At 35.3% G+C, this 15,588-nt stretch overlaps 1 protein-coding gene across 1 annotated transcript in view; it reads right to left on the bottom strand.

Moving 5' to 3' along the window:
- Nucleotides 1-13,994, bottom strand: part of LOC104412992 (diacylglycerol kinase beta-like) — a gene marked incomplete at both ends in the record, with an annotated part of 47,806 nt that extends 33,812 nt beyond the window's left edge. Inside the window, 2 exons of the mRNA XM_010023873.1 lie at nt 9,340-9,360; nt 13,918-13,994. Coding sequence (XP_010022175.1) covers nt 9,340-9,360; nt 13,918-13,994 — 98 coding nt within the window. The remainder of the gene's footprint in view (nt 1-9,339; nt 9,361-13,917) is intronic.
- Nucleotides 13,995-15,588: the final 1,594 nt, after the last annotated feature.

Below are 15,588 nucleotides of genomic sequence, written 5' to 3' on the forward strand. Positions count from 1 at the left end.
TCCACATTGGAGAAGGGACAGAAGGCAGAAGCAAGGCTGCACAGTTTTAACTTTTAAATTCTTTTCAGCGAATAAAATATATCAACCATTAAACACGTTTTAGTTTTTCTGAAAGCAAACCTGAAACTGGGCTCACTATGACTCAATGCAGAGGAGAATTTGCATCTTTTTTCACACGATAAATTGTCAGGAAAAATTCATAATATTTAATTAACCATCCACAGAATTCTCAAAATAAATCCCAGCACTAAACTGCTGGGAACAACAAGAATTTAATCCATATGCACTGTTCTCTAAGCTTTCCAAAACTGATCCATACAGTTAACTGAAAAGGAAGAAACAGATCAAAGTTTATAATGAGTTCTAAATGATTGACTGACCACAGAAAGAAGGTTCTGTATTTGCCCCACTGCGTCCAACTAAGCAACACAACAGATCTACGAAGAAAGACATCCTAAGGTGTCTTTTATGCCTTTATTAACTGTGCCCATTAATACACAGTAATAAGGCATGACTTCTTCACAACACTGTGAAGTATTCTATTTCATAGCTGTAAAACGAAGCCGGATGATTATATTCTAATGAGAACAGTAAGGGTCAGTTCAGAAAGGAATGAAAATGCCTAAAACTGGATGTTGGTATTATACCGATGCCCTTATTCATACCAGGATCTTGAAGGACTCTCTTAAGTGCTACTAATCCATAAAGCACTTATGCTTGATAAACGCTTCAGGTTTTTTACTTTAGCTTCCTAATATGTCCCTAGACTTGTTTTGAAAATGAACAAAAATGTTACAATCTTCACTGGACTGAAGATTTCATCATTTGCCTCACATCTAATAGGATTAATAGTATATAAATACGTGTTATCAGGTCTCATTACACACAGTCACAAAAAAAAGTCTTAAAAATAAAAGCACTGTGCACCAAGTGCAATGGAGACCACAGAGACCACATCTCCTTCTGAAAGCCCAGAAAAAATGACAGATTTTCCCACCCTTTAGAAAAAAAAAAATATCAAAAAAAAGTCCTGGTCAAGACACCTCCCCAGTGGGGGTTACCTTGGCTGCATTCCCTTGCTTGCCTGGGGAAATTCAAACTTGTACCATTTTTTCTACAGAGTATCCAAATATCAGAAAAGAGCTGAAGATTTGCTGAGGGAAAAGGAGGTTTCTCTATGTCTATGCTGACAAAATGATTAAATATTTACTTACAAAAATGTTAGCAAACAAATTACTGAAAGAGTGCTTTGAATGAGGAGGTGATCTGAGGATGTTTAAGAGATCAGGCTAGTCAGGGAGAGGTATCAAAACAGATACCAAAATGTTCCAGCTGTTGAGGCAGTACTTCTGGACGCATGGAAGAATTTCAGGTGCTTAGGTGAATTTTATAGAAAATGGCCAAGACAATCTTCTTTGTTTTTTGGGTTTTTTTTAAACTGCCACACCAGCGCTGGGTGCTAACTTCACCCCGTGTGGAAGTAACCCATTTTGGATCTAAACCCATGCTAAAAGAAATAGAACACATTTATGCATTGCATACATATAAATAAATATTTATGCAAACATACTATTACATACAGTATTTATTAAACAAAGCAGCAAATAGCAATTCTAAATTGTTCTGAGAGGTCATTCAGGGCCTTTGGGACTAAAAGATTACAATCAAATTTCAGCAAATATGTTTTAGTCCGAAACACTTAACAGTTGGTTGTTTTTAATATTAATGACATGAACAGAATACATACGAAAAGCTCCATCAGTGCAAATAACTTGCTATTAATTTCTTGTGTTTCAGAATAGCAGAAGCAGTTTTTGTAACAGTGAAACAAGACAGACTAATCTTATTTCCAAATACTACAAGAACATTCCTGTTGCAGTGTCTGACTAAGCAAATGCAGATAGATTGGCCGAGATCTTCAGTTTCAGCTGTATTTGTCTTGTTAAAGAACCACACTCAATCAACGTTTTGTGGCAGAAATTTTTCTGAAGCTTATGGCATCCTCCACTTCACATGGAAGCTGCAAACACAAAAACTAGGATTTGCTCTGCCAACTCCTATTACTTTGATGAAAATTCCTTCCCTCAAATAGCCTTTTAAGAATGAGGATAAAACAAAAATAATTAGGCCAAGAATTATCTTTACAATACTATTATTGGAATAAGACAATAAAAAACTGTTATTCAAGGAACTCAGTTACAACGTTTTACATTGTAAAATATTGTAAAATATATTTTACATTGTAGGATGTTGTAAAATATAAGAATATAAAACTAAAGCAACACTAGCTGCATGGATATACAAAGTGGAAGCTGCAAAAGGTAATACCATATAGCACCTATTTTGTCTAAACTAGAAACCTGGACAGAGAGAGATGATGCCATTTATGGAGAAAATGGACTATGGAAGGAGGTAACATATGAAACAGGCAGGCACAGAGTGAAACAGCAGTGACTATCAATACTTCCAACCTTGTTAGCACCTCTGTCTCCACTGCGCCTCTGCTCCTTAATTCTTTTCCTCCTTTCTGGCAGCAGCCAAGAGGACTTCTGTATTTCAGTTCTCTCTACAGAGGCATGAAAGAGCCAGTCCTTTAATATTCACTTTTTATAAAATGTGTAATGATGAAAGGCCTAAAGAAGAGGAAGGCAGATGAAGGGTTTGCACAGGTCTTGCCAAATGTTTGTTAGAACCAGTTTTTAGTCTGGAGTTAAAGCAAATTCTTTGTCAATGCAAATTCTTTGTCAAAGGGAAAGCATAATAAAATACAATGAAATTTTTCTAAAATTAATGACTTTTCTTGATTAGACCACTGATTTCTTATGTGAAGGAGATGTGTTAATTCCATAGTACCTGCCATTCCTTCATGCATTTGCACACTGTACAGACAAGTATAGTCAACCTGGAGCAGATGCAGATTTGCACAAATATCATGAAATAATAACTGGCCAAGCAAATGGGATCAGAATAAAGCTTTGTTCAAACAAAAAATGTTCAATGTAACGTAAAAATTTTCTCCAGGATCTCTTTTGTTTTGTGGAGGCAGCTGTTCTTCAAAACTATTATCTTGCCGTAAACATGATGGCAAGTTAACTTCACATCAATCTGACTTTATGCCATGTAAAGTTTGGGCAAATGTTTCCCTCCTGGTCAGAAACTTTCTCATGCTTCAAGATCCTTTTCCAGGTGGATATTTAGGCTCCAAAGCAAAACTCTTCTGGATAACTGGCTTTACCCATTTCAGTTTCTTTTGAACACTAGATTCACAGAATATGCGGAACTCCAAGGAGCAATAAATGGAGGACAGTCTATGCTTAAAAAAATCCTCTAATTACTATGATAAGAGTTCTGTTTCTTCTCAAGCACTCACTGATAAGTACATTAGACTAATTTTGTGCTACTTCATAGAGGGTGAGTCTCTAAATCTCAGAAAAACAAGAATTCAAGGACTGGTTTCCAAGTAGCAGCTATGACTATACTTGGCAAAGTAACAGACAATTTCAGGTGCCTTCTGATTTTGTATCAGACATACACAGACCAATACTCAATCAAAAATACAGGACTTGCTCAGGTCTCTGATCTGATTACGGCTACAACAGGCTACGGAAGTGCCTTAAAACACCTGATTTTGACTAGACAGCAGAATGGCTTCTAACACCTTCTATGCCAAAGAGGCCGAACTACATCTGCATTGCCAGGTCAGTAGGTTGTAAAATCTGTCTTAAAAGAACTACCTACCTAACTGAAACCACAGAATCACTTCTATAAATTCTAGCATCTTTGCAGAGAACAGATACCTGTCCCTCCACAACCCAGAGTAAATGTACCATATTCTGCTCATCCTCCACTACATACAGAATAGGACTGATCTTGAGTGACTGGTTGTATACAACAGCGTTGCTTTCTGGTTTCTAAAAATTAGTGATGTAACAAAATTTCTCACAATATATCTGTTTCGTAGTGAAAATCTGCATTGGTGGGAGCTGAGGAATCATGAGCACGAGATCCATAGGAATCATAAGCAAGCACACACAGGAAACTATAACCCAACAGTTTGACACACTGTCAGCCATTTTCACTGGCCTCTTCTTACAAGATATGAAACATTCATACAGCTATTGCATTCCCCACACCAATTAAGCTTTCTCCCCTGTTGCAGTAAGCAGAAGTTAATATTCCTTAAATTATGTATTTCAGGCTATGGTGTCCCTAACTACAAATGTCAGTCTAGGTAAGACAAGCCAGCTGTGGAAATTCATCCCTTTTTTCTCCATCTCACAGAGTAGAGCTGTCCAGTGGGGCAGGGGTAAGAAGTGGGGAACTAGTGAAAAAAAAGGAAATACTATACTGTGAGTATTTGACTTCCTTTCTCCTACCGCAGTTAAGCTGTGCAATTTTATAACTGTTCTGCTTTACTGACAGTACACAAAAATCCAAGATCAAGAAAAATCCATGTATGCACACTGTGAAGATTTATGCATTTATGTGTATGTTCTGTGCCAACATACACATAAATGCATAAACCATACAAAGAACTCTCCATGGTACAGACGTCACAACTCAATATATCCCTAATATTGAGAATACACAAAAAATGGTTTCTCAGTGAACAACAAGATATATGCAAGTAAAGCAAGCTCTGCGGCCTTAATTATTTTATAAAGAAAATCATTCCGAGGTTTTAATTATGCCATGTAGTATTTGAACTCCTACCATACTAAGATACCTGAAGAGAAAATTAATTTAGTCAAAAAAATTGTCAGCTTTTGACTCAAGATGTACCCTAACACCAAACTGCAACAGGAGAGTTCTAACTGCCTCCTATGTTTTCCTAGCTGATGTAAATGCAATAACCTGTTCTGCTGGAAGACATGTAAAAGCAAGTAAGAGAAGCTGTATCACTCCACTTTCTTTCTCCTCATAAGACACAAAAAAGCAACGTTATTAATAGTCTCTTCAAAAAAAGAGTTCTCATTGTGGATGAGTCAGGACAGGAAGGGGTAGAATAATAACTCCTTTTATTCCTCCCCACCACACTGGCTACATAAATGGGAACAAGACATGTAGTGTTTGGAATTAATCTCCACCCATAAATTCTTTAAAAATAACACATTCTTTTTGATCTTTTTCATCTTTTAAATGTGTATAAAATATTTCAACATAAGCCACTGTTTTTGTCATCCTGAAAAACAGGGTGGGAAGGGAAGGGAGAAATCATTCAATTTCAACAGACTTCCATGAAATATGGTTTTCACTTATTACAGAGAAAGTTTCAGAGATAATGAAAAGATAATTATGTTGAAATGTAATTTTCAATTAATTATTTTTTAAATTATGTTGCCGGATCTCCAAATGGTGCCACAATTGTAGAGGATATTTAGCTTTAATCTACTGACAGTAATAGCTCTGAATTATTTTTGTTTGTAGGTCCACTTAATCGACAATTTCTTTTTAAGAAATTTATATTGACCCAATATCTGAAAAAGAGCTGTTGAAAAAGGAATAGATGTTACAGGGCCTTGATTCACACATAATACTATGACAACAATTGCACACATTAATGCTACTGTATTACTGACAATTACATGATCAGCTGTGAAAAGCAATGCTAAAGCATCCCCAGTAAAAGTCCAAGATTTTAAGATTCATTGAGTCTGACAATGTTCAAAAACCTGACTTTTGCCAAAATATGGGGGGGGGGGGGGGGGAAAAAAAAAAAATCAGAGACCACATAGAGAGGGTTAATAAGCTAGAAAACTTGAATTACATGAGAATGAATAGGTTTTCTGGCATTTAAAATGCATTCCTAATCTTCATATATCAGAAATTCAATTTAAATTCGGAATTCATCATGGAGAATACCTTTGTGCATCAGTGTTAGGTCTGATTTAAATTGAAAGGCCTTAACATTTTCTGATCTAAGCATTTAATCTAATACATTTTTTACATAATTAACTTTGAAAGCACTGGTAACCAAATAAAACTAATTTCTAGCTAAAGCAGCATCCAAATTCTCATCTACTGAGATAAAAGTCTACAGAAAAAAACCAAAACAATAAAATCACATACTGTCACAGGCTGCTCCTACCAAATACCCCAAATGGACAAATATTTGGATGTTATCGATACTCAGATATATAAATGACAAAATTTTCCCTCAACTAGCATATCTCTTCAAAAACACTCAACAGAACTCCCAAAATGGAAATGAGAAGACTCAATTTTTATGCAGTAACTAGACTTTTAAGCATAACCTTGTACTCCTTCTCATGTTATTAAAATAAATTAATGCTAATTACTAAAATAAATCTGGAACGTATTCACCAACCACTGCAGTGTCATCCTAGTCTTATATCCATAAAAGAAAAAACAAACTTTACTACAGATTTTCTTTAGTACAATATTATATATGTGTGTAAGTTTGTGTATGAATAAGTACTACACACAAATACATAAATTTAATAAATATGCTATATTGACATACCAAGGTGGTGGGTTTTTAAGAAGAAAGAGTGCTAAGGCACATACATTTAGAAGAATCTTGTATTACTGATGAATTCTTGAAGAAATATCCATAAATTATTACATATTGAACAGAGAGAAGAGCAGACAGCTCAATATTAATTAAGGGCAATATAATAGTCAAGAAATACACTAAATGTATCTTTCTGAAGGATTTTGTTCTGTGTTTATTTCACTTTAAGAACAACGTAGCTGATTTCAAATCAACATGAAAATACGAGGTTTAGCGTTTTTCACACTTTATAACTCAGTACCATAATTGGTACCATATTTATACTGTTTTCATCCTGTTAGAGGAGCTGAAATGTTGTCAGAGAAGTCTGTCACTCTTCAAATAAATTATGTTAAAAATAAAACAGACCCCAGTGTGACCCTCCATTTTTTAATTTTTTTAATTCCCCCCCCCCTTAGAAATGGTGTCATTTGAAGCAGCATATTCTTTGGCATAGACTAATCCCTCTGGCCTGAATACCAAGACAGCTTAAAATTTTCTACCCAATTTCTACCTAAATACTGATGGTGGTACCCTAAGGCCAAAAAAAATAAACTCTCTTTTAAAATACTCTGAAAGGGTATCTAATGAACATCAGAACTGTAAAATCATCCTTGAGTTAGCCATTTAACCAACTATGAGAATTAAGCAGGTAATATGTAAATGAAAGCAGTATGAGGCTCATAAAGCCTCAACATAAGGTACTGTGCAATGAAAAAAAAAAAAAAAAAAGAGGGAAAATGGGATCTTAAGGCAGCGAGGGGAAGTATCAAAATGGAAGGAAGATATAAAGGAGGAAGAGATGTTAGCTCAGAGAAGAAGAGACAGAGGAACCACTAAAGATGATAAAAAAATGTTCAAAACTGAACACTTTTGCAGCAGAAAATGACTATCTGAAACATTTTACACCTCGGTGCCCTCAATACTTTCCACAGAAAGCAGGCTCACAGTCAGACTGCCAGAGTCTTTGCCTGGCAGGCTTCCCAACTCTCTAGGTATCCTAGAAGCTGTTTCCCTAGAAATTCTGCCCAGAGAGCCAGAAAAACAGAGTGCCCAGTGCCTGCGAAGTACAGTTTTCTGCTGGTGATATGCACAAGCTACACAAATTTTCTCTTTTGTAGCTAGAAAGATACAACATCCTTTATTAGCTATCAGTTTGTTATATGTGAGGGACTGGCTTTTCCTACATAATAGATAAGCTGTAATTCTCCGCATCCTACTAACCCTTCTGTAAATTAGTTCAAATTTGAGTTCACTTTGTCCCATCATTTGGTCAAAATGTATGGTTTCTCCAGCACCTTTTTGTAGAAAATTATAGCTTCCTATCTGTAGTAAGAATACTTCATTTCATATATTATAATAAGGCAAGGTCCTTACAGTAAACTAGATCTTCTATAAAATCAAAGAATGCAGCAGAGGGAAACAGCACAATAATTCTTCTTTCAATCCGTATTTCTGTGTGCTTGAAATTTTAACTAGTTTCCATTTATGACAGTGGTCCTAAGGGCCAACTTTTTCTTACACATCTTGTCTTGTTCTCAGACCCTCATGGCCACAGGAATACTATTACAATGTCCCAGTAATATATTTCTCTTCTCCAAGACCAGCAGTGATGCTTTGCAATCATCTTGTGATCAACTACTGTACACAGCAAGTTATCTGTCAATGTCACAAGTTCCAGGGTACACCACACCATACTCTGCCATAGTGCATCTCTTTCTATTTCCATTTAGTATAGTCCATAATGTCATCAAGCTTTTCCAGCATAATATTCATATTTTTCTCCTTTTTTTAGCAAAAATTCCCAAACTTGGTTTAGTGAGTTGATTCTATGAGTATCCATCTACTTCTTTTGACCAGGTTATTATAAAAAATAACTAATGAGATTAGTGGTCCTAGACACACTGCTTTAACCTGAATACCTTCTCTTCCAGGACCCACTGCAGTCACTTTGTTAGCTTAATAAAAAAGTAATGTCAGTCATCTAAAGAAAACTGACTCCTTTTGTGAAAGGGAGTAGAGCACACCTCCAAAAGCTCAACTGGCCTTTGACCCCAGAAAATGAGGGGTTCCTACAGAACTAATCCTTTCAGTCTCTAAACTTTTTCATGGTTCTTGTGTTCCAGCTGCCTCTTTCCAGGACAGCAGAGCAGGGGCTTTTTAACACCTCTGTGCTACAAAGAAAGAAAAACTAGGTCATTTTAAAAACTAGTTCATTTGATTACTCCTTCTTCCGTAGCTGCTTTTATTTTTCACTGTATTTCACTATATACCTGGTTTTAGGCTACTTAAGCTTCTCAGGAGCAGAGTCTTGGGATAACAATCAGCTATTTAACCATTTCTCTTGCAACTGCGGTAAAGTCAAAATTGCTTAAAGCACACTATAACCTTATCTAAACTATTAAATTTCCAATTTTAAGCCTGGTACATATAAATGGTATTATATGGTTACAGAAACAGTATTTTTTTTCTGAGATTTGTTATTGTCATTTCAAAATAATAGAAACCATTATGAGATCTCACTAGTAAGCAGAAATTTCTGTGACAAGTATGGAACATGTTAATTACTTACTCTTATTTTTCATGTTCCTCTCAATTAATGTTAGCAATATTATGTACTGTGAATGACAAAATGAAATTCACCTAGTGAAAAAGTCTGCCAGCAGAAAAAGAGTGTTCTTTGCTCTCAGCTTTAAATATTTGTCTATTATCTGACAGAACAGCCACATGCAGTAGTACTAAGTGATATTTCAACAGAAGCCTACAAAATAAAAGATACTGCTCCTATGCATAGAAAAGGAAAATAATTCAAATTGATTACTTACTTGATTAAGTATATCTTGTTTCTGTAATGCATGCAAGGAAAGAAAGAACATACATACATTAGTACAGTGTCATAAGACTTAGGCTCTGTATTTAGAATAGAACTATTTTTGTTGAAAGGTTAGTGATGTAAATGAACAGATTTAAGACATTAGATAGAATACACCATTTTCTTGCATTAGTGTATAAGACCAGAAAATGGTTCTGTCAGCATTCTAGTCTTGATTAGAGAGTACAAGCAATTTATTTTTAACCATGCAATGACAGATAATCAAGGAAACTAAAGTAAATACAAGGTTTGTCTTTCCCTGCGTACTTCAAAAAAATAACACAAAAATTATTTATTGTCAAGAATAGTTGTTAATGAAATAACTTAAATAGAAATGAATGGTAACGGTAAATGTTAAATTCCATAAATGCATTAACAACAAAAGGAGGGCTAAGGAGAATCTCCATCCTTTACCAGATGGAAACATAGTGACAAAGGATGAGGGAAAGACTGAGGTACTTAATGCCTTCTTTGCCTCAGTCTTTAACAGTAAGACCGATTATTCTCTGGGTACCCAGCCCACTGAGCTGGAAGACAGGAAAGGGGAGCAGACTGAAGCCCCCATAAAAAGGGGAAACAATTAGCAAGTTTGGAGTAGGCAAACGATTTCAACCTGACTGCAAACATTCTGCCAAACTTGAGGCTTCACCTCTCTGGGCAGATCCAACCATGGAACGTGCCTTGCATCATGTACTTATTGCCATAACCTTCTTGATCTTTCTATGCATGCAGATTTATTCTTTTTCTCTACATTTGAACTCTGGAACTCTGGAGCACTGCCCTGCTCCATGCTGCAGCCTGACTGCTTGCCTGGCTGAGACCCTTCCACACACCTTCCATGACACTCTTCATGCAATGATTAACCTTAAGAGCTGTAGATGGTAAGTAAGCAAGCAGGTAAACAAGAAACCCTTGCAAAGGATGACAACACTAGGACTACAAGCACATAATGGTGTGTACTTACTGCCCATTTAGATACAGTCTTTAGCTCCATCTACTTTCCTAATTCTTGCTAGCCTATTCAGTGCTCCTTTCAAATTGAAATGGCTGAAATTAATTAATTAAATATTCTTTCCATCATCTGAGGTTTATTTCATAAATCACAGCTCTCTATGAGGCAGATCTTAACTTACCTATGTGTCTTATATCAGGTATAAAATCTATTCTTCATTGCATATTTGACATTGACTTAGAAAAGGTGGAAGGGCAAAGGTTCAGTAGCATTTGTATAAGTTTTAGTCATCTCCCTTTCATTGAAAGCAGAGAATAAAAGCTCAATAAATAAACTCCCTATACTGGATGACCTTCTGATAATCAGATACATCATTTCCACTAAGCCCCAAAACCACTCACTCAACAAGATATAAGATAATGGAAAAACCATATGACTTCATGTAACAAATTTCAAATACCAATAGCTTTTCTTTTGCTATTTGCATCCCATTACCTCAGCTTGTGATAAAAAAGTGCAATACAGAAGCAGCAGAGTGGAATAAGTTCCTGAACCCTTTGAGCAGGGAGAGGCTTGAAACAAGAAGTTCTTAATGCTTTAATTTTTAAAGTACATAAATATGTCACTCTGCTAAATCTGCCATAACTTTATGCCCCATGTTTATTGGTAAAAAACTGACACCACTGGTAGAAAATACTTCTAAGTTACTTTGAGTGCTTATGACATAATGATCTAGGAAACAAAGAGCTAAAATGGAAACGCAATGGTATCCTTTACAAAACAGAACAAAATGGAAGTGTTGTCTTCAGTATGTGGAAGTAAAAAGATGCACTATCCAGTCGAAATCAGTCAATTTTTGTCATCTCATTTAGAGATAATAATTAATTACTTAAATAGTACATCCAACTCATGGAGTCCAGATACAAACAACTCGAAAATGATTTGTGAAGAGATTTTCCACATGGCAGGTTGAATCCATGTGAAAAATATAGACATACCTGTGCAAAGGCAGTTCTGACTTGGAATATTCATTCAACTGCAGAAGAAATTTCAGCCATTTTGCTTCCAGTTCAGTAGCTTATAGCATGAAACTTGAGCTAATAAATTCTACTAGATCCAAAGTAGCTTCACTGCTAGCTGTGTTTTTCCTTATGCTGCACTCCCTGAAGTCTATGGGCTAAGCAGCAAAGTACAAAAGCTGTCAGGGTTAGCCTGGGTCCAGCGTTGACCAAGTAGTAGTGAATCACTTGATCCCTGCTGAAGACACCGAAGCCACCACAGGGTGCCTGACTTGCATTCCTTCTGCCCCTTCCATCCTCCCATCCTACTCACTGGCTTAGGTGCTCCTCTGCTCTACAATCCCTGGATATTTTGATACATTGGTAGGATTCTGCAAATTGCTGTAAACTGAAGAACGCTGGGAAATGCCACACAATGTCACAGACTAAGCTCAGGACCAATTGTATTTATTAACTCCAGCTTGACACAAATTCTGCCAATTCACCTGCCTTCAGTTAGAGCAGTTGTTCCAGGTGCCCATACTGATCACTTTTTGCCATGATTCAACCTTCACATACCTCCAAATTGGAGGAACGCGTTTGTTGAAAGAGACTAATCTCACAACTTCAAATACTAATTTTTTTATACACAAATTTGACCATGTGTTAACTACATGGCAACATGTTATTTAAATACCCATAAAATGCACAATTATTTTGTACTTTAATAGTTTACACTTCACAAATCTGGAAACATGTAACTAAAAATAAGTGAAAAATTTCAAGAAAAAACTGAATAATAAATTAAGACTATTTTATCACAATCTAAAAGCACAAAGAAACTACAGAATTAAAAAAAGAGCAAGCACTGAATTTGTAAATCAACAGTTCACACTTTTCTAAAAAAAAAAAAAAATAAAAAAAAAAGAAAACAAAACACCACAAACCAGAAAAAAAACCACAAAAAACCCCCACATTCGAGAATAAATTAGATGACCATAGTATTCCCATCCTTTTATAACCTATGATTCTATTTAACTAAAATAATGGAGATTTAATATAATCATTTACAAGATCAACTTATAATATTTTACTAAATTATGAAATACTTTCCTCAGAAACTGACTATTTGAAGATTCTGCTTTGCAGAGTTCAAAGTGAAAAATAATTTTTCAATACTTAATGAGTTATAACTACTTTACTTGGCAATAATTGTCTTTTAGATCCTGAAATGTAAGATGAAGTAATTTTCATTTTTCTACTCTGAACTCCATATAATGCAAGCACAGTTAGGAACATTATTATTAGAAACATTACTGAAATAGATTTTTATTTAGCTAAATTTTGAGTCACACTATTAGGATGTGCTAAGTAGATATAAATTGCAATTGGGGATAACAAAAGAAAATAAACTGGCTTTTTCTACCAGCCAAACCAGAATACTTTGTCTAGTAGCAAATCTGTAAAGACAATGCACATACACACACATAGACATTTTTTTTCCAGCTGAATTCTTCATATTGTCAGAAAAAAATTCTCCTTTAATAATGGGGCTCCTACTACCATAAACAACACAAGAGAAACAGAATTTAAAAAGAAATCTTAACTGAACAGGTATTACTTTTCTAACTTTCAAAATTATGCTTAACATTTGGAATATTTGAAAAGAATTGGGAAGCATGTTAACCTTACCAAGAGGGGTTTATTTTTTTGTGTCTGTGTGCTGGTTTTGGTTGTGATAATTTTCTTCATGGTAGTCAGTATGAGGCTATGTTTTGTATTTGTATTAAAAACAGGTAATACAGGGATGTTTTCATTATTGCTGAGCAGTGCTTACATAAAGTCAAAGTCAAAGCCAAAGCCTTTTCTCAGCCTCACAGGCTGGGGTGTAGGAGAAGTTGGGAGGGGACACAGCTGTGACAGCTGACCCCAAATGACCTAAGGGATATTCCATACCATATGACATCATGCTCAGCATATAAACTAGGGGGAAGTTAAAAAAAGGGGGAGGAATGTTTGGAGTGAAGGCATTTGTCTTCCCAAGTCACCATACTTGGGAAGACAAATAACTTATTTGTCCTGGGAAATAAGATCTCCGGGATCTCTGCTCTCCTGGAGATGGCCAAACACCTGACTGCCAATGGGAAGTGGTGAATGAATTCCTTGTTCTGCTTTCCCTGCACATGCACAGCTTTTGCTTTACCTGTTAAACTGACATTATCTTAATTGATGAGTTTTTCTCACTTTTACTCTTCCAATTCTCTTCCCCTTCCCACCAGGGAGGAGTGAGTGAGCAACTGTGTGAGTCTTAGTTGCCAGCTGGGGCTAAACCATGACAGTCTGTTTAAATCTTAGAAAAGATAATGTGGTTTTATGTAAATTATTAAGCAGGTCTGTCTAATGTGATATTTATAAACTTCTAGTTCTTCAAAATAGTCACATTTTTGTTTTGCAAACAGTTTCAAATACCCAAACAGCTGATTTATAAATATTTTTCTATGTCAAATGCTTAGATTTGCTACAACATTTGTAAATATTTCTCCCCACCATTTCTGACCATTGAAGAAAGAAGAACAATTACCCCTTCAGGATTATATTTTGCTAACACACCACTGCCATGGAATTCTTCTAAGACATCCTTAATTTTCTTGGTGGAATCTGGATGAAGAATAAGAGAGAGAAAATTAAAATAGAGAAAATTGACTTACAAAATATAAACTGTAATTAAAGAAACAAGAACCAAACTGCTAATAGCTTTTCTCAATGAATATTAGTAATTTTCTCTAGCTGTATGAGAGCTGTGGGCACAAAGAAAACTGTAACATACTATCCCCTCTCATTAAATAATATAGAAATCGGCAAATAAACACAAAATGCTGAGAAGTGAACAGTATTTGACCCAATCCCTAACTATTGTTAAGTAGCATATATCTGAAAGAACTGTCTGCAAGGACTATTTCAAGTGAGTTTTGTCATCCTTGAAACGCAAGTCATCTATGGAACACAGCCATTCCCAACAGCGCTACTAAGTCTCCTCTGGCACAGCTGCCAGTAAGTAGAGGTTCTGTCAGAGAAGGCAGAGAATATCAAGATAAAGGAGAAAATGGAAGAGAAAAAGTATTTTTTTCTTCAATCACATCACAGAAAACAAAGGTTGCTATCAACACCTCAATTTTTGCAGACCTTTAAGATATTCTAACCACTGTCAGCTACAGTAACTTTAGGACAACTTTTGTCTAAAAGAATTGTACAAAATCCCTGCAGTTCCAGAGCACATAGATCTAACTTTTCCAGTTTGTTTTTAATTGTCTACATGCAGAATTACAGTTATTTCAAGAAGTAGCCACTACATGCAACTCTTAAACTCAGATTTGCTCAGAATACATCATGCACATAACCATTTTTCAATCTTAAATATCTTAGCAATACAACAAAAATAACTGTAATTCAATATTTTCTTTAAAATGCAGTAGTTGAGTGCACACTAGTCAAATGTGCATAATGGACACAACACTGAAGTAAACTCTAAACTAGTAATGAGTAACAGATGCATTACAAAAGAAAGCAGGTAAAATTAATGGCTGCACATTTATTTGTACAATAAAACCTGGAAGGAAAGGAGAGAAGCAAAGAGAACACCAAGAACAGGACTATCACATGAGCAATTAGTTAAACCCCTAAAATTAAAAACATTAGGACATAGTCTTTCTGATTTTTTTAATTCTATCAACAAAACACAGCATTGTAATAGTTCTTTCAAGTAAATTCAGCACCTCAAACCTGAAGTACATTTAGGGGAAAAAAGAAAAAAAAAGTGGTTTTAGCATTTAGCAGCAAAGGATTTGAAAAATAACTTTGTAACAGTTCGTAACAGCTATAAACACCAGTAAAATTCCATTTTAAGAGGTGCTGAAGGAGTTGTATCCCCTCTACCCTCTTACACAGTTTAGATTGTAATAAGAATGGCTTTTCCCAATGTTCATCATTTAATGAAATTTTCTTAAATTAGAACAGCCAAGACTATGTGTGGCCTCAAAAAAACAGTCCATTTTCACTCATCAGATGTATGTCAATGTTATTGGCAACTGTAAGTAATGGAGTTTACCTGGTCTCATGGGCACTCACAACAAATACTTACTTGGTAAAGTCATTTATAGTCATATTGTGTTATTTGAAATACAGCAAATAATTACAAGAGTAAAAAACATTAATCAATATGGTAAGAAATAAATTTGATTAAGAACTGTAAACA

Source organism: Nestor notabilis, unplaced genomic scaffold (genome assembly GCF_000696875.1).
Source record: "Nestor notabilis isolate BGI_N333 unplaced genomic scaffold, ASM69687v1 scaffold171, whole genome shotgun sequence".
Lineage (NCBI taxonomy): Eukaryota > Metazoa > Chordata > Aves > Psittaciformes > Psittacidae > Nestor > Nestor notabilis.